The sequence below is a fragment of the Pseudoliparis swirei genome, chromosome 7 (genome assembly GCF_029220125.1).
Source record: "Pseudoliparis swirei isolate HS2019 ecotype Mariana Trench chromosome 7, NWPU_hadal_v1, whole genome shotgun sequence".
NCBI classification, from domain to species: domain Eukaryota; kingdom Metazoa; phylum Chordata; class Actinopteri; order Perciformes; family Liparidae; genus Pseudoliparis; species Pseudoliparis swirei.
Window position 1 is genome coordinate 7,595,540 of NC_079394.1, and position 19,082 is coordinate 7,614,621.

At 39.5% G+C, this 19,082-nt stretch overlaps 2 protein-coding genes across 8 annotated transcripts in view; one reads left to right on the forward strand and one right to left on the reverse strand.

Annotated features, from left to right (window-relative positions):
* Positions 1 to 388: 388 nt before the first annotated feature.
* Positions 389 to 11,227, forward strand: piwil1 (piwi-like RNA-mediated gene silencing 1). Of its 2 annotated transcripts, XM_056418430.1 has the most exons (21): positions 389 to 437; positions 1,037 to 1,129; positions 2,841 to 2,940; positions 3,708 to 3,836; positions 3,940 to 4,154; positions 4,624 to 4,745; positions 4,967 to 5,047; positions 5,482 to 5,679; positions 5,762 to 5,870; positions 6,178 to 6,307; positions 6,555 to 6,672; positions 6,901 to 7,015; positions 7,113 to 7,300; positions 7,662 to 7,734; positions 7,922 to 8,122; positions 9,285 to 9,388; positions 9,494 to 9,564; positions 9,657 to 9,810; positions 10,103 to 10,228; positions 10,303 to 10,450; positions 10,683 to 11,227. In XM_056418430.1, the coding sequence occupies exons 2-21, from the start codon at positions 1,061 to 1,063 to the stop codon at positions 10,797 to 10,799; spliced, it is 2,568 nt and encodes an 855-aa protein (XP_056274405.1). In that variant the 5' UTR covers positions 389 to 437; positions 1,037 to 1,060; the 3' UTR covers positions 10,800 to 11,227. The 2 variants fall into 2 exon arrangements, with proteins under 2 accessions (XP_056274405.1, XP_056274404.1); XM_056418429.1 differs by lacking the exon at positions 389 to 437 and having other exon boundaries at positions 898 to 1,129.
* A 45-nt stretch (positions 11,228 to 11,272) lies between these two features.
* Positions 11,273 to 19,082, reverse strand: part of rimbp2b (RIMS binding protein 2b) — a 76,680-nt gene continuing 68,870 nt past the window's right edge. For 2 of the 6 annotated variants that reach the window (XM_056418418.1, XM_056418416.1), the window contains 7 exons: positions 18,861 to 19,029; positions 18,636 to 18,698; positions 18,226 to 18,329; positions 16,668 to 16,694; positions 16,160 to 16,231; positions 15,494 to 15,628; positions 13,724 to 14,637 (listed from right to left, as the gene is read on the reverse strand). In XM_056418418.1, the coding sequence (XP_056274393.1) occupies positions 14,611 to 14,637; positions 15,494 to 15,628; positions 16,160 to 16,231; positions 16,668 to 16,694; positions 18,226 to 18,329; positions 18,636 to 18,698; positions 18,861 to 19,029 (597 nt within the window). In that variant the 3' untranslated portion in view covers positions 13,724 to 14,610. Of the gene's footprint in view, positions 13,361 to 13,723; positions 14,638 to 15,493; positions 15,629 to 16,159; positions 16,232 to 16,667; positions 16,695 to 18,225; positions 18,330 to 18,624; positions 18,699 to 18,860; positions 19,030 to 19,082 lie in introns of those variants that run through there. The other 4 variants (XM_056418420.1, XM_056418417.1, XM_056418415.1 and 1 more) reach the window with 3 other exon arrangements.

The window sequence follows — 19,082 nt, forward strand, 5'->3', positions numbered from 1 at the left end:
TGTGTGAGCGCTGTGTTTCAGACGTGTTGCTAACGCATACAGCCCGAGACTGTAGGCTTTATATATTGTACGACGGGCTTTGCTGACATCTCGTGGTCATCATTGAAAATTCACTGTTAAAAAAAATGCACACACGCCACAGCCCGAAGATAAACGGACCACTGCGCTTCAAAAAGTAGTTCGTAGACGTTTCTGATTAATAATGTCATCAATCTTTCAATAACATCTTTATTAGATGAATTATTAATAACTAACCGTTTAATAGATAATATAGAGGTATTAAAACTGAAGAGGTGTTTGATCAAAGTAAAAGTAATCTTTACAGGCGCATTAATTTTTGAAGTGAAGAGGCCTCTAATTTGCTGGTCATCATGGCACCTGTGATACACTTTCTTTCGTCAAACTTATGGTGAGCGAGGAGGAGCTTTTCTTCAAAGGTGAGTTGAAGATTAAATTATAACGGTGATAAAGGCATTATATCGTATGCGTGAATATGGGTTTTATGATTTCATTTGATGTTAATTGAAATTAACTTTATAAACACGTTCAGCCAGCAAGGTCAGCGCCATCTGGTAACCAAGTTAACACTAGCTAATGTTAGCTAGCTAACTTTTATCTCAAATAGTTTATACTAACTTTAGAGTAGCTAGCTACTGCAGATGAATGGTGGCGTTCGCAAACTTGCCGTAACTCAAACGTTAACTTAAATGTAAAGCATTAGTGTCATAGCTAGCCCGAAATTTAGCTCGCTGGTCGAGCGGTTGGCCACACGCATCTTCATTAGAAGGCGCCATCTTGTGTGTAGTGCTTGAGACTGTTTTAATCATACTCTTCATACATTACATTATTTTTACATCAGTTTTGTTGAACAACTAGTTAAGTTCCAGTATTATAATTAAGAATTTAGATTTTTGAAGCTTTTAAAATCTGTTTGTTACAAGGTAAGATGTGTCATATTTTTTCCGACATATTTCTTGAGCGAGTTAATTAGTTGCTCCCAGTTATGTATTAAATTGGCGCGTCTTCTTTATAACAGCTGCATCTTTGAGACTTCACCAACATGGACGGGCGGGCTCGAGCTCGATCAAGAGGCAGAGCACGCGGTCAAGAGATTGCGGCACCTGGAGCGGTAAGAGCAGCTATAATCTGGATAATCTTTACATTTCTTGACAAATAATGTATATTTAGCACCGGGCTCACGTCCACCTTTTTATGGAATGTCACTTAAGTACAAATGAATGCATTTAAAGGATTTAAGGATCGGTTGTCATTATGCAAAACGGGGTTGCACTAAAACAATATGGCTCAGGCCACAAACACACCAGACGCGACTCTTAAAAAAAAATGCGGCGGGCAAAACAGCGCGGTGGAGCGGACCTGCGTGCGCAACCAACCGTTCATTTTGCGTTCACGATTTATTTATTTTTTAAAGAAGAAAGAAAATAGTACGCCGAATACCACCATCTATTCCGCGAATTGTGTCTCGATGGCGATCGCGTTCAGTTGCATTTCCGACCGACTAGGAGTGACTGAGTCGTGTTGCGTGATTCGATTGGCCGAGTGTGACATTGATGAGCTGTGCGCCTCGCGCTGAAAGTTGAGAATATTTTAATTTTTAAGCGCGACTGAAAAACGCGCCGCGTGGCGTTTAAAAGTCGCGCCGTGCCATAGGGAATCAATGGTTTTGAGGGCGACGCGTTTTTGAGAGTCGCGTCTGGTGTGATTGTGCCCTAACATCCTGATGTAAAAAATCTGACTTCGAAAACGTGCTCATCCAACACTACGTTTGAGAACAGCGCATCTTTATCAGGGGGGGGGGGGGGGGGGCTTTGGTTATCTTATATGTTCCATGTGGCTCTCCTCCCTTCACTGCGCTTTCAGTTGCTAGGTCTGGCTGGCTGGTCCACCATGCTCACATTGATCCAATCCCTACTCTTCTCTGACTTTGAGTGTCTTTTTGTATGCCTTCTATTATAAAAACGAAAGATAAATAAAGTCAACATGTAGAACGGAAAAAATAATGGACGCTACCAGTGAAATATGAATACATGACTTATTGTGCAAGTTTTTATGTTTGAGATTTCTGCCATCCAAAGGAATTGTAGGTGGATGTGATTTTGGTTGCAGGGTGTGGTCTGAATAGCACACCTCAGGCCTGGCCCACCGACAGCTGCTGACTGCCCTTCCTTCCTTCATGTTGTCTCTTATAATAGCCAAGATGTTTAATGTAATTTATTTCAGACATGCGAAGTGTGTGCTTGATTTGAAACTATCTACAATTAAAAGCCATGGAATAGATGACACTTTCCACAACTCCAGATTAATTTCAGAATAAAGCCTTGTGTTGAAGTAATGATTACATCTATATCTTTCTTCCCTGTTTTTTATATTTTATTCTCCTGTGTTTAGTTTATTGGTGCTGCTACTGTGGCGACAAATTTCCCCTTGGGGATTAATAAAGTATATATCTATCTATTATGTCCAGAAGAATTTTATTTTGAAAAGGTGTTGAGGTAAAAAAAAAAAAAACTTGTTGTATTGTTTTACATGTTTTACAGATTTTGGAACCGTAAGGATGTTTGTATGATATTAATGTAGTTTGAACTAAAGCTGGGTGATGTTTAGACGCATGACTTAAGTGGTTCTAGGCAAATAACAATCTGAGTTAAGAAATTATGTGTTTTTACTGTAATGCAGCATTTGAAACGAGAACAAATGCCATCTTAAAATATAAAATCTAAGACATGGTGCTATATCACAATATAGATGTATCAATATATTGTCCAGCCCTTGTTTGAATAGTGTCCATGATGCAATATCTTTTCCCTTTCTCTTGGAAGAGCCAAGGTCGAGGAGATTCCGCAGCACCAGCTTCCGCAGAGGGAGACCTAGTTGGTAGAGGGAGGCAGAAGGGTGTTCCAGGACCTTTTTCCGCGGAAGGTACAGTTAGTCATGATATGTTTCAAATGATCATGGCAATTCTTTTGAAAGTGTGCATGGAAATTCAATTACAAATTTTGATTGACGGAAAAGTACATTATCTGTGCGACTGGGTCAGTGGGTAGCAGGTCTGTCTTTCAATCAGGGGGTTGGAGGTTCAATCCCCGCCCCAGTTGATGTGTCCTTGAGCAAGACACTTAACCCTGAATTGCTCCCTGTAGCTGTGTCTACGGTGTATGAGTGTAACAGGATTGTAAGTCGCTTAGGATAAAAGCATCAGCTAAATGTAATGTAATCTACTCCAGGGGTAGGCAACTTTCTTTTGACACACTTGCCATCAATGGCACACTAGCTATTAAAAATATTTACGTTTCCTCAGCTGCAGGCCAATTTACTACTTAAGCTGCCATTGGCAGTTGTGACGCTCTACTCTAATAGGCTTGTATTTGGGATTTATTCCATAAGTTTGACAGCCTTCTTGTGTAGTGCTCATATATATTTATATGTCCTGTTTAAGAGAGGAAAATAAATGTGTAAAATTACAGCTTTGTTGGAAATTAAAAAATGTTTTAATTAAACTTCATTTTGATACGGTACACTGATGACAAGAAAATAAAAAAATGGCACTTCATATTATTTGTGGGTGACTTCTAGATACACCTGGCATGAAGGAAAATTAGTTCTTTTATAAAAGGAGATTTTTAACATTCTAGTTTTCCATCCAAATGTACACAAACTGTTTGACAGACTCATTTTGTTTCTATCAGATGTTCTACAGATTTCAGTTGGATTTCAACAAGTGAACCTGGGAGAAAGAGGTGGACGCCGTCGAGATTTTAACGATGGAGGGGTTAACACAAGGCAGGCTATGGTGCATGTTAAGGATTCCAAGATGGGTCAGTCATTTTGAAATTGATGCACACATTCAGCAAATGTACATTTTATAATTGTTAGAGAAGATTATATATTACTCATTAAAAATTGTGTTTGCTTCCTCAGGAACATCTGGAGCGCCCATTAAGTTAACAGCAAACTTCTTTCGCATCCTGTCCTGCCCTCAGTGGGTGCTGTATCAGTACCATGTGGACTTCAACCCACCAATGGAGGCTCGTCGTTTGAGATATGCTCTCCTCTACCAGCATGAGGAAGTGCTTGGCTCAGCACGGAGCTTTGATGGAGCCATGCTTTTCTTACCTCTCAAATTGCCCGACAAGGTAATCTGACCTTAAAACGTGGAATTTAAGAGGGGAAAAAAGTCCCCATAATTGTGTTTGACATTTTTGGCGCCAGCAATTTCACTGCTGTACCATTCATTTGGTTTGTAATTTTTACGACTGGGTGGTATATTAATTATATTATTTTTTTGTTTGACAATATATTTGAATTTTGATATCAATTCAAACAAGTGATGAGATGATACTGTTGATATAGTTTGATGTTATGTAACCTAATGTAAGACATAAAGGTGTTAGCATCTCTTTTTACTCTGATTGCTGAGCTGTAGCAAAGCAGGGCTAGACCTATCATCGCAAAAGTATGTCGCTGAGTGATTGGTCGAAGTGAGTGATAGTGTTTCACGTCAATGTTCTTTCATGGATTTTTGTGAATCTTGAAATCTGTGATTGGTAAGTTATCATATTTTGAGATTCTTGCTTGTACTTTATTGCCTACCTTTGTGTTTAGGAGACAGTGCTCCACAGCGAGACGAAGAATGGAGAGAACGTTCGGATCACCGTCACCCTGACAAATGAACTGCCGCCCACATCACCTGTGTGCATTCAGTTTTACAACATCATATTCAGAAGGTAATATTTTCAAGTCTTAATGCACGTAATATGTATATGTATCAGCCAAATTAAATATCCTAAAAATGTTATGTAAATATGGTTATTGATGATGCATTTTCAAATATGAGTGAATCATTACATCTGATTGCAAAAACTTTTCTGCCGATAACATTCATTATAGCTTTTTAGATCTTTGGAAACTTAAAAATGTAAAATAAGTGTTGCTTAATTTTTTACAGGATCTTGAGAATGCTTGACATGCAGCAGATTGGACGCAACTACTACAACCCCAATGATCCTCTCAACATCCCACAGCACAAGTCTATAAATTTACCTTGCATTTTTATTAAGCTGTACAAAAGAAAACTAAGTACTGATTAAGCTAGTTGAAAACTAATGGCAGGGCTATATGCCAACACAAGGAGTGTGCATGTATAACAGTCTACTGAAATGGTTATTTAAAACTGGTAAACGTAGAATATTTACACAGTTCTGTTAAAATAAGTCTTATTTGCACTCAGAGGTTTAATGAACCTGCTTTTGTAAATGTAGGCTAAGAAATGTAAGTCTCTGTTTAGCTGCTTTCTTTCAAAAAATAAAATCAGATGGTAAGAACCATCTCTAAGGTTTTTACTAGTTAAAATCATGCTTTTAAAATCAAGTAAAAAGCTGTAGCAGAGTTCAGTAAATGGGCAGTCATCAATGATTAACTTTTATTAGGTTTAGTGTGAAAAAAATGAATGTCTCTTCTTAGGCTGACCATCTGGCCAGGCTACACCACCACCATTTTGAGGTACGAGTCGGCCATTATGCTGTGTACTGACGTGAGCCACAAGGTGCTGCGTAGTGAGACGGTCCTTGACTTTATGGCCAACCTGAGACAGAAGTGTGGAAATGAACGATTTCCTGACATCTGCGCCAAGGAGCTGATTGGACTCATAGTCCTCACTAAGTAAGATCTTGTTTCTGACACTTGCCCAAATAACCAAAGGAAAGGGATGTTTATTATTTTTTCTGCCTCCTTTTTTTCCTAGGTACAACAACAAGACCTACAGGATTGATGATATTGCATGGGATCACACTCCCAACAATACATTCACAAAGGGAAACACCGAGGTTTCATTCAAGAGCTACTATAAGACGGTAGCTTTCATGCACTCGACAGAAGTGTTTAACTTGTAAAATAATCAAATTAACCTTTTCTGCGTCAACAGGTGCACACTGACACGCTCACAAATTTAAGTTTGCATTGAATGATTTTTGACTCAGTTTGCATGATTTTGAATTGGGAAATTGACCAAATGGAAGGCAATGCATATAGACTCAGTAGTTTTTGAAGTCTAGTAGGGGTGATTTTTAGGCTAAATCTAGTATGCGCCTAAATATAACCTTATTCGTGGACATTTTCTATTCTGGTTTGCACTCAAATATTCATACTTTCTGTTTTAAGCAATACAACCTGGACATCGCTGATGGGAACCAGGTGCTGCTGGTGAGCCATGTGAAGAAGGTGCTGGGTCCTTCTGGAGGTCCTCCTCCTGGCCCGGCCATGCTCATCCCAGAGCTGTGCTTTCTGACAGGTTTGCAATCTTATTCTCCATTGTGACTTAATTCAATTATAGCAATGGTATGTATATTTATGTTTAAAAACTGTTAACACTTGTTTTCAGTTTTGACAAGCATAACCTTCTTATCACAACATGACTATCAATATCCTTTCGTGGTTATTGATGATGGTAGTTGGCTTATTTGGCTGGCATCCATGACAAACTAAACATTCAGTGAAATTTATCGTAGGTTCAAATGCAAACTCAATGTTTTTGGCAGGCTTGACCGACAAGATGCGAGCCGACTACGTCATCATGAAGGACTTGAACATGCACACCAAATTGGAACCAAATCAAAGGGAGGGGCGCCTCAACAGATTTGTCAGTAATATACAGAAGTAGGTGACTGTCCTGTGTTCTTTTATCTGTTATTGCCCCAAGTTTCCTCGTCACATTTTACTCTTTTCATCCCTGACTATTTTTATACTGTCAACACTTCAAAGAGAAACAGCGAAAATATATATTTTAAGTAGTCCTCATCATAGCAGCTTGTGTAAATCCTCTGTTCATATACACGGAAGTTCGACTGCAAGGCTTATATTAAATTCCTAAACGTTATTTCATAGGAATCCAGATGCACAAGCTGAGTTGGACAAGTGGGGACTCAGTTTTGACAAGGAACTCCTCAAGCTGACTGGCAGAGTCCTTCCAGCGGAGAGGATTTTCCAGGGACCAAAATCGGTATAATATCCTTGTAGTTACACCAAATTGTTCTTGTGAATTACTCTAATTGTATTTGTATGATCTTAATTGAGAGATTATCATTTGTGTCACCCAGTTTGATTACAACCCCATGCAAGCTGACTGGTCCAAAGAGATGCGTGGGCTGCCTCTGATCAGCTCTCCTCCACTGGATAACTGGCTCTTGTTCCACACCCGTCGTAACGGCACTGAAGCCCAGGCCCTGATGCAGACCCTCGTCAGAGTCTCGGGTCCACTCAATATTAAAATACAGAGAGCCGTCGTGTAAGTTCTAGCATAAGAATGGTGGGGGTGGGGGAGGTTTTTGAGCTTTATGTTGTGCAGACTGATGCCTGTTTTGGGAGGTTAATTTTTAAGGTTTAGTGTGATTTCTACTTCAATATACATATTCTGACTTTCACTGGGAAAGGCTTTATTGCTTGCTATATGTAATAAACTGGCAACTGAGTGCATAACCATGTCACACTTTACTTGAAATGTTTTTAACATTATTATTTAGTAATTAAAAACTTCATAATTGAATTTGTTAACCGTAGTCTATCGTTACCTATATAAGCACATTATTTAGATTTTTGAAATTGGTTTTGTCATGCAATTGTTGCAAACTGTCCTTTTTTTCATTTAGGATTGAGTACGAGGATCAGCAGGAGTCTCTCCTCAGAGCCCTGAAGAGTAATGTTACACCCCAAACACAGATGGTTAGTAACTAAATATATAATGCATAAAGGTGCAGATGACCTTCATATGTTTACATATTTACTCATTTCTTATAAACAATTGATGAATGTGAAACTTCATTGTAGCCAGGTTTGCATGCTGTGTGGTTTTTGAGGCATAGAGATGTGCTCTTCCAAGCAGTTGAGACCTTCCAATATTTTCTGTTAGGTCGTGGTGGTCCTCGCCAGCAACAGGAAGGACAAGTACGACAGCGTCAAGAAGTTCCTTTGTGTGGACTGCCCCACTCCCAGTCAGTGTGTAGTTGCCCGTACCCTCGCCAGACAACAAGCACTCATGACTGTTGCAACCAAGATTGCTCTTCAGATGGCTTGCAAGATGGGAGGAGAGCTCTGGAGTGTGGAAATCCCTGTAAGTCATGTGCACACTAATCCATATATACATTGAAGTGGTTAATTGCATTTGAAAAAGCAAGAGGAGTAGATCTCAAGTGGATTAAGCTGTTGGATGTTTGGGAGAAGATGGATAATGGAACTGTTCTTGTATTAATGTCTTATCATGTTTGCACATTTGTATCATATTTATACATTACACTACAGGATATAGATATAAAAGTGAATAGATTACAATTGGGTTTAATTGATTTGGAGCTGGTTGCACAAAGTCTCAGACCAAGGTGAGGCAACCTTTACTATCAAAAGGCCAGTGTTTGTGAGACGAGGAGAAAGGGTAATGACGTGATCTTCGCAATACAACATCTATGTCTAGTCTTAGCTAATCAGTGTTAAGAGTTGAGTTAGCTTGAATGTCAGCCCGCAACATCTTATGGAAGGACCTATAGTCATCTGGTCGGATACAGACAAAAGGCCTACATAGTGTATAATCAATGCTATAATGGCACAATGTAGTTCATTAATATCTTGCTGTAGGCTAATAATACAGATACAGATAAAACCATACAGATGTTTTATGTATTATTATAAATAAATATACCAGAATTGTCTATCATATTTATGCCAGGTATCATATCAAAGTAAAAAAATGTTGGTTTCGTGACAACCCTAACAAGGTAGAGGCAGAACACTGCAAGTAAAAGGCCTACGGCTAAGCACCGCAAAAGCGTCCTTCAAGGACTTGTTCAGGCCCCAATAAAAGGAAGTTTGTTCATGAATGACTTTAACCATATTGTATATAATGAAAATGTATATTTATTATTGAGGCCCAAGCACTGACTTAGTCGGAGCGGAGGACCTATTAATATATTTAATACTGTTTTCTGCTAAATGTTCTTAATCAGATCAGTTAAGAGTTTGTTAGAACAATCAAAAGACCGTCATTTAAAAAAGCTTTGTTTCATCAAACTATGTAGTGTAGCTTTACCCATATGTTACTACAGTGTTTTCACAAGTCTGGGTTAGTAAATGAGTTCTGTAACTGCTTGAAATCAAATGTCTTTGTCCAAGGTTAAAGGAGACTCATGATTCAAGGTCTTTTTAGTCCATTTAAGCTTGAGAGGGGTACAAATGCAGACATTGCTAATCTGTACTGGTAATTATTCCCACCTCTTGTGCAGCTCAAACAGCTGATGATTGTGGGCATTGACTGCTACCATGACACCATTGCTGGGAAACGGTCAATTGGAGCTCTCGTGGCCAGCCTCAACCAAGGCATGAGCAGGTTAGTTTCTACAAGTCTGCTTTACAGTATTAGCTACTTCAGTCTTGGATTTAGTACCACAGTACAACTATTACGTTGTCTGAAATTTCTAATGTCTATGTCAAGGTGGTACTCAAAGTGTGTGCTGCAGCACAGAGGCCAGGAAATCATGGATGGACTGAAGATGGCTTTATGTGGCAAGATACTTTCTAGGAATTTATTTTATTATACACATTAATTCTCTATCAACAATGTTGGCATGCCTGTCTTACATTTTTTTCTTTTCCAGGTGCACTGAAAGACTATCTCAAGTTCAACAACTGCTTGCCTACACGCATCATTGTGTACAGAGATGGAGTGGGTGACGGCCAGCTGCACAGCGTGGTCAACTACGAGGTTGCACAGATCGTCGAAGCCATCCAGTCCATGGGGCAGGACTACGTGTGAGGTTTTCATTGTTAATGGCGCTCAAAGAGCTGCTGCACCAAGTAGTTTATCAAATGTGCTGAGGACATAATCGTCCATATTTAACTGTTTAATGTCTTTTGATTTGTGAATAACACTGAGAACAGCTCGTGCTGTAAAACAACTTATACCATTTACTATGGTTTAAAAGTTGACTTTTTTAAATATTAGTTAGCTGGAAGAGTTCACACAACATAAGGAGTTGACATGGCTCAAACTTATTTGTAAATTGACATTTATTTATGCACCCTCTCTATTTGCTCGTCATAGGCCCAAGCTGAGTGTGGTGGTGGTGAAGAAGCGCATCAGCAGTCGTTTCTTTGCCGCCTTAAATGGCAATGTCACCAACCCTCCCCCAGGCACCGTTGTGGACTCCGATGTTACCCGTCCAGAGTGGTATGTTTTTGTTTTGAGCTGTTGCTGTTTTGTGTGTTTTCAAAGTGGCTACCGGTAACTATTTTGTTTTCTAGGTATGACTTCTACATTGTGAGCCAGGCTGTCCGCACCGGAAGCGTTTCTCCAACACACTACAATGTTGTGTATGACACCAGTGGACTCAAGCCCGATCACATGCAGCGGCTTACCTACAAGCTGTGCCACATGTACTACAACTGGCAGGTAGGATTGTTTTATCCTGGACTCTTTTCTCAAAAGTTGACTGCAATTATACTGAAACTTTCAGTTCAGCAGTTGGTTTTAATATATATATATGTTAGGTTCAACTTGTTATTGAATTTCAGATGTTTAATGAATAACTGGTCAGAACTCACATTTAATTCAGCAAAGCATTAGCAAAGGTCTATATTTTTTAGACTTCAAATGCTGTCGTTTATTTTTCTCTGTGCTTTAGGGGATCATCAGAGTGCCCGCTCCCTGCCAGTATGCCCACAAGCTGGCGTTTCTTGTGGGTCAAAGCATTCACAAAGAGCCCAGCGTGAAACTGGATGACCTCCTCTTCTACCTCTAAGGATACAAAGAGAAGGGATTTGTCTAGCCATGTTCAACTGTACATGCAGACTTTAGTTAATGAAGTTCTCTTCAGTTTAAAATAAGTTAAGTTTTGCCAAAGCTTAGTGGTTCAGCCCTGTGTATTGAGTTACTCAGTTTGAGAGGTTCTGACTACATGCTCAAATTGGAGACCACAAATTACTTTAGCACATGATGTCTACTGTTTAAAATTAGAATTGATAAGTAACTAGATCTTGAGTTATGAGCTGGTCTTGAAATTTGTATTTCTACATGTCTATGTCCTTATTGTATTAATCTAACAGAACTGTTGTCTTGGGGATTTATAGTAATGGCTTAAATCACAGTTCGTAATACCGTTCATATTGGTCAACATTTAAGTACTATTATTGTCTCAAATTATTTTAATAAACTTTTCTTTGTGCCATTTCATTTTGTCATTAGTTAAATCACACATGCAAACTTTACAAAATATCAAATTTATTTAGTTTTGTTTTATAGAAAAGATTGCACATGCACACCCACACAATATTTGTAACCATCAATATAGGCTGATAAATCTTATCATAAAGCTAGCACACCTGCAGACTTTTAAACAATATGGTCTTCAAGACACCATGGGGAAAGCTTGCACTGTTTGATTATAAAGTTAACTACAAAAAAGGCAGTTTGAAAAAGTATAAACATTTTAAACAATTTTTACAAATGGACAGTACAAAAAGCAACAATCTCAAAATGAATAGAATGTCTGACGACATGATAAATTGGAAAAGTTGTACCTCAGTTTATCGTGGCTCTTCGGCCGAGAATTGTACGGAAAGTATTAGAATGTTTTTCGTTCTTTTTTTTGGCAGTTTAGTTCAACTCGTGTGTGTGTATATATATTTTTTAAAGAAAGTACCAAATACATGAGGATGTAATGGCAAACGATGGTCTGTGGGGGGGTGGAATGTTTCATTTCACACAGACGGACATCTGCACAAGCATTTTGGGCAGCTTTGAAAATACATTGGCTTTCAATTCATACATTCACTACTCTACTCTATTAAGGTCTAGATATATATTGATGTACTTGTTTTCTGCTCCAACTAAACGGGCACTGAACAGTCTTCAATGACGGATTGGCTTGAATCATGTTTAGAACCTACTAGATTTTGGGTTTGAGGGTACAAGGGGCAGCGTTGGAGGTAGCCTTGTGTCATCGTCAACAATTGTGCAAACCTTCAGTCTTCTAGTGTATGTTGAGAATCAAACGCAGTACAGAAACGGGACTTAATTTGGTGATGCTCGTCCCAGATTTAACTACTTTGGAGTAGTCAGTTTAAAATCCAATCGGTGTGGCATGAAAAACAACTCATAAAAAAAAATCCCTTGATTCACTGCCTAGAAAAATTGGTATGCAGACAATGTTTGCCCTTTTAATCACCTGTTCCCTACGATGAGAGAATTAAGAATGAAGTATTCATATCAAGTACTTAAGATAAAGGACATGTGAATGTGGGTGTTGAACAGTTATATGTACGCCCTGGTCCTAGAGTCTAGCACAGTCACACATTACCCTGCACATAAATTAGGATTAATCTTTGCTTACAGATTTCATGAAGTACCAAGATAAATGATTAGGCATGGAACTACATGCTTTACTTGGCTCAGTACAAACCATTGTGCGATTATAAGGCCAATACATGGAGGTTGGGTCTAGGCATTTCCATTCCACCTGATTGTATGCAGAGCCCGCTGGAGGCGGTATGTGCTTGTATTGGGTGTCTGACATTGTGGGGAACACTCGCCTCTCAGATGTTGAGAGGGCGGTAAAAGTTAACTTTGCCGATTTGTCAGTTTACAGCGAAGCCTGTCGGCCACGCTGTGTTTATGTACTGCATGCTCCAGTGTCCATGTTCTAAGCCTGTCGCAATGCATGTGTCCAAGAGGTCAGAAGGGAATGTGCTGAAGTAAAGCACGCAAACCTCGTACAATGCAACTGACTGGCTGCTAGAAACACGCTTGTGGCCCTCGAGCCATTTTCTTCCGATTTTAAAATGGAGGTTTACGTGATCCCTCAATGTTTGTATGACATTGTGATGATGGACACAGACACTGCTCAGGCTTGTAATGTGGTGTAACCGGTGCCATTCGACATGACCGGGGGCTAAATGGAGAGTCCACAGTAAAACATCCGCCGGAGACTGAGGCAAGATACTCACACACATCCGATCACAATATGAAATGTTATTGAAAATATGCGGTTGATTCTTTTAACCAAAAATATTCTAGTATACAACAGATTTACAAGAATAAAGCATTTGTTAAACTCACAAATGCCACCTGTCCATGATAGATTTTGTAAAACACTACAAGGAAGTGGATGACACTCCAAAGTATACAAAGAAATTATATTACAGCGCCAAGTCTTTGCAATAGTGTCGTCCATTCTGTAGAGCAGTCCCCTTTTCTTTGTGGAGGAGGACATGTCCAGTGGGGCCCTGATGGGACTTCAGGGATGTGTGGATGCAGTGGGAGAGCCTGCTCTTCTGGGCGGAACCCGAGTGTTTCCATTGGAACCTAATGGGAGACCCGTAAGGGTGTTAAACATCCCTCTCTCTGCCAAGTAGAAACATGCTTTTTTTAAGATGCTAGGATTTATCTAGTTGTAGGCATTACTTTGACAACGTCCACATCGCGGTAAAGTGACAACATTTCCAAACAATGAATATCAAGGGGCAGGGCAGTACCTCACACATAAAAATACATTTGCTTTTTGGGACAAGTGGGACATATTTACTTTCCTTACCATAAAATGTACACATCTATGTATATATATGTGTATATATATACACATTGTGTACATATACATATACACAATATGTATACATACATAAGTATATCTATATATGTGTACATGTATATCTATAGATATATATGTATATTATAGATATATAGATTGATATCTACTGATACAACTGGATTACAGAGAAACTACTCGTCACTATTCCTTTTCTGTAATCATGAGCTAAAAGGCTCCTTTAAGTTGCACTTTTGTAAAATGGATGTTCAGAATCCCCATGAGGCTATTTTTATATATACATCTGTTTTAAACCAGAAGATGTACCATACCAAAGTCATTCTGCTTTATTCTGCATGTTATTATACTGAATTTAAAGTGAGACTAACTTTTGTGAACACAATTACAAATCAATGCACTCGGGGGTTTTGTTGCTCCAGCCTTACCTGGTCTGGTCTGAGCAGTAGCTAATGGTGGCTGATGTTACATATAGTCTCACTTTAAGTAAAGAAGTATTAGTTGCCAAACTAATACTTATTTATTCCTCGTTACCAAAATGAATACTGATTTGGAAACCTAAATGGTTTTGATAAAAATGTAATATAATTGGTCAGATTTTGTGGCGCTGACAGTCTAACTGGGATTACCATTTATTTTAACTAAACTTCTTGACATTTTAAGGTAATTGTACAACAATGGCCTTTTAGCTAACCATGAGTTACAGCCGGAGACGTATTGCAGGAGACAGACATTGTCATGTACAACACTCAGAGAAACAACTGAAGATACCATACTTCCTTTCTAATGCACTGGCTGGGTTAACTGGCTAACAACAGACATTAATGAGGGTTTTAGTGAGACAAGGAGGAATCCTTAAACTACCTGAAGGCATAGCAGCACTAAAGGAAGGGCATGGAAGGTATAGATGTTGCATACCAGAAGCTAAGAGTACCCATGTCATTTGCATTAGGCGAGGGGGGCGTACTCTTGGTATCCTCAGTTGCTCACTTACGTGACGGAAACAGAGCCTTTAAGGTGTGAAATGAACACTCTTCTTCTGTTTGGCCAAGCCGGCGAGGAAAAGAAATGAACAAAATATATATGGTGATGGCATTTCAATAGTTTGCACTGTGACAATGGCAATTAGACCACAATAAAATAAAATATCTGATGACACCTATTCATATTTGAACAATTGCATTATTTGTTAAACACAAAATAACATATTTACATTTCGTAAATAATTACTTCTGAAATGATTCTCTGATGGCAACATAGGCTCAGTGACCTTTGCGTGCTACTTTACAAGAAAGCAATATACAAAACAAGGCGTTCAGGAGCAGATACAAAAGTTGTACACTAGACTTTTTATATAAAATGTTCATGCATCTGGACTATAGAACATGCTGAGCTACAGACTACATAGATCATCTTTGAGTACAACAAAACTATTTACTCTATTAGAAACGATGTGAGGTCAAACACAGAATATATTCATAAAGCATCTGTTAGAATGCTAAATATACATGTGCAAAAAGTGTTAACTGCTGTTTTTTCAAGACATGACAGAACAAGTAAAAAGTCACAGGAGCGTTTCCCCCTCCACTTTTACTATCGTCGAGAATGCTTTATGAATACAATAGATCCATGTTTGATGCAATGCAGAACTCCCCCCCCCCCCCTTTCACAGCAGTAAACATGAAAAATAAAAGTACCTCTGTCAAGTATTAGTCTTAAAGTTTTATTTTTTTTCATAGATCTTAGACGTCTATTTATTTACAGTGTAATGCTGCAAAGTCAGAAATCCCATCGTACTGCAATGAGACACGCACAGACACGGTACTAAAGGAGAGAGAGGGAACTGAACAGAGGGAATGGATGAGAGAGGGCTAGTACTGCGAAGGAGCATGTACCCGTTTGGTCTTTATCCGCGCAGGAGTGTCCTGGGGGTATCGAGATGGTGAGTCAGTGAGAAAAACCTCTACATCATCAGGCACTTCTTCTAGAAAGTTGGAAGGAACAAGTCCCTTGTGTCCATTGAGCTCGCCCTGAGGAGTAAACAAGGACAGTGAGACCTCTGCTGTGGTGAACCTTTCATGTTACGCTAGAGTTGAACAGTTTCTCCCCATACTTTCAGGGGGTGTATAGAAGTTTCAAATTAAAGATGCAATAAAGTGATGAGATGGAAGGAACTGCTCACACAAAGTCTTCGTGGGCACAAGCTTGAATATAGCAGATATGTTCCGATGCCGTTAGCTTGTGCTTTAAATCTTCTTTAAATGTGAGTCACATAACGTTGTCTATGGAATACAATTAATGGGGCTTTTACTTCCAGAACTAGGGGCACTCAAAATAAGTCCTCCAACTTCATGACTCTACTGACCATTTGCTTCCTCGACATAGAAAGTCTCCTGGGTAATTTCACAATACATTCAAATTGCGCTTTGTTAGTAATTGTGTAGTTTTAGTTATTACCACCAGTTATTATTTCTTCTTTGAATGATGGATTGGTATAAATGCAACAATATCACATGAGCTGATGCTCAACAGACATGGACATAGAAATGTTAAATACTTACATAATAAAAACCATCTTCATCTATTTCACCAAAAACTGTGATGACATCACCGGCACAGAAAGTCAGTTCAGCCTGTCAAAGAAGAAATATCTTTGAAATGCATTTGGCTTGTTGTACTTTTTCTGTTGTTGACAGCAGAATACGTGTCCAGAGGACTTTCCAAAACATCAAATGTACTGGGGGCTGGATGAGTTTGAAATGCTGTGCTTCCTTCTCCAAATGAATGTGATGCATCCCAAACACAAGTTTCAAGACAGGATTGCAACACACGGTGCACATCTGTCCTGCAGGATCTTTGAGGACACACAAACCAAACATCGTGCATGTAGGAAGGAGACCAAACCGAGGAGGGGAGATGCTGGCTCAGGCAATGCATGAGGGGCCATATTCATGATCACCGGGGACAGAGGTCATCTCAAGCCCACCTCCTCGTTTGTACTCCGACAAACGGGGAAGAAGGAAACGCACACAGAGCAGACATTACCGTCCCCTCCTCGCCCTCACTCACCTCCTCATTCAGTCTGTTGCCCTCATACTGTGTCGACGGCAGTGCCAATAGAGAGGTGAGAATAAGTGAACGGGAAAGTGGGGTGAAAAAACAGCACGGGAAAGTAATTCAGTCCTAGCTTACACAATGCTTCCTGTAACTCCTCATTCAACCTCACCTTTGTAAATATAGGCCCTTTTCACAACAATCGTTTTGACAAGTCGTCGCGGGGTAAACAGTAAACACAGGTGTATTTGATCAGATTCACTCTGGTCCCATTCTGTTTATTGTACCAGGGCCCTGGCCTAACTCAATGGAACATCACTGTAAGAGCCAAATGTGGTCATTAAAATGTAACTATATATGTACACTAGGTGGCGCTGTTCTGCGGTCCTGCGCTTGACTAAAGATTCAATCAGATCATGATTGACGGCAGGTGTTGAACCCCGGAAAGGTCAATCGGTTTTGCCCGCTCTCTGATTACGAGTGTTAGCTGTTTCCACCGATTTATTGCCATTTCTCGGCAAAGAGAATAAACACAATATATTTATATATCCTCAAATGGGTCCGTGGGGAAAGAACGAGCAGGTGGAGGCTGAACAAGAGCATTGTCAGTCAGATCAGCACGAATGTAAAACACCTCAGTAGCCTGTACTCGACTGGGCTCCTTTAACAATCACAATTAAAGGTTTTGATAACACCTGTGTTTACCCTGCAATGACCAATCAAAGTAGTTGCTGTGAAAGGGGCCTCATTCCCTGAATCACACTTGAAGGAATAGTTTGACATCTTGCCAAGAGTAATACAATAAAGTCAATACCACTGGCTTTATGCTGCAGCTAGGAGATGGTTATCTTAGCATGACATAGAGACTGAAGGAAACAGCGAGCCAGGGTCTTTCTGAAGGCAACATCTGCCTATCCGCACCTCTGAAGCTCACTAATTAACACGATCTCTACAAAAACTGAAATGTAAAAATGGCACTAGGCTCAGTTTAATATAAAACACAATTTTATACAATATATTAAAGAGCAAAACCTCCTATCTGAGAAATTCCCTTTTTATCGAATACAAAACAAATATTTGTGAGGGATACAAAATATAAAAAGGGAAAATCTGAGGTTCCCCCCACTTTTCCTGGATTATTTTGCAGATAGGAGTTTTTGCACTTTGTCCATCTCGATCAGTCTGTGGGTCCTTAACCTGAAAAACGTTAAAGACGCCTAGTGTAGTTACCAGGTAAATTAGGTATTTCAATTTAAATAGTGAGCTTTTGAGGTGTTGGTTGCCTTATTTGTTAACTTGTAATGAGATACGTAGAGAGATACCACTCTCAGGTCCATCCTAAAGTTAGTCAGCAACTGATGAGCAATATTCTAAGCACTATACTGAAAAGGTCTATTTCCAAAAATGGAAAAATATACCTTCAAATTCTGAGTTGACAAAACATGTAATCTCATTTTTGTGCCTGTGCACCTCAAATATCATGTTTTTACACAGTTATTATGCATTTCTTAACATGGCGGTGGTGACAGAATGAACATGACCAAGTGAATAGCTGCATCCAGCAGGACGGTACCTCTACGTCAACGTTTGGGGAGCTCTCTCGGGGGTCGTAGTCGTACAGAGCCACCATTCTCCGTGTTGACATTGGATGTTGACGGCCGCTCCGCCTGTTCCGCTCTATGGATAGGAAACATAATAACAGACAGAAAAAAAGATTCACGGGTAGAAATGCTGTAAAAACCTTTTTGATGGGTGTGATGACCTGTGAAGATACACATTAGCCTTGAAAGTCCAACAAACTTTCCAATCTGATCATCTGGTGTGCAAGGTAAACTATTCCTATGTTCATAAGTAGGGAAAGTTTAGCGGCAGCAAATACAGTGGACATTAGCTAAAAGCAGTTCACAGATGAATAAGGATGGTAGAAAGTGGGGGAAAAAAGCAGAATAGATGAAGCAGAAGAGCATCTCACTGGACACAGACCTCTCTTGGACTTTCTGGACCTGCGATTTATTGAGCGGCCATCGTTGAAACGGTCACAGTTCACTTTACAGGAAAGCAGAAAAACAATTAAGTAGGAAGAGTATAGAAAAGGACAAATGCATCAGTATAAGATAGTTTAATAGAGCATTATGTTGGTGATGTAAACACAGAGGGTATAAAGGCAAAGTAAAAACAAAGTGGTCCTGAAGTCAAATGATGCCTCACCTAACTTCTCCACAGGAGTGTTGAGTGGCAGGAAGCCCTGTTTCAGGAGCTGGTCCATCATGTCGTAGTCCTCTGTTTGGATCTCAGACACCATGTTACAGGGGATTAGACCTCCTCGATCATGGACCTCTGCCCTGTAGAAGCCATCTGTGTCTTTATGACCAAAGATCTAAAGAAACCAAAAAAGTGTTGTCAAAAAACAAAGACAGCTACCCGGATTCA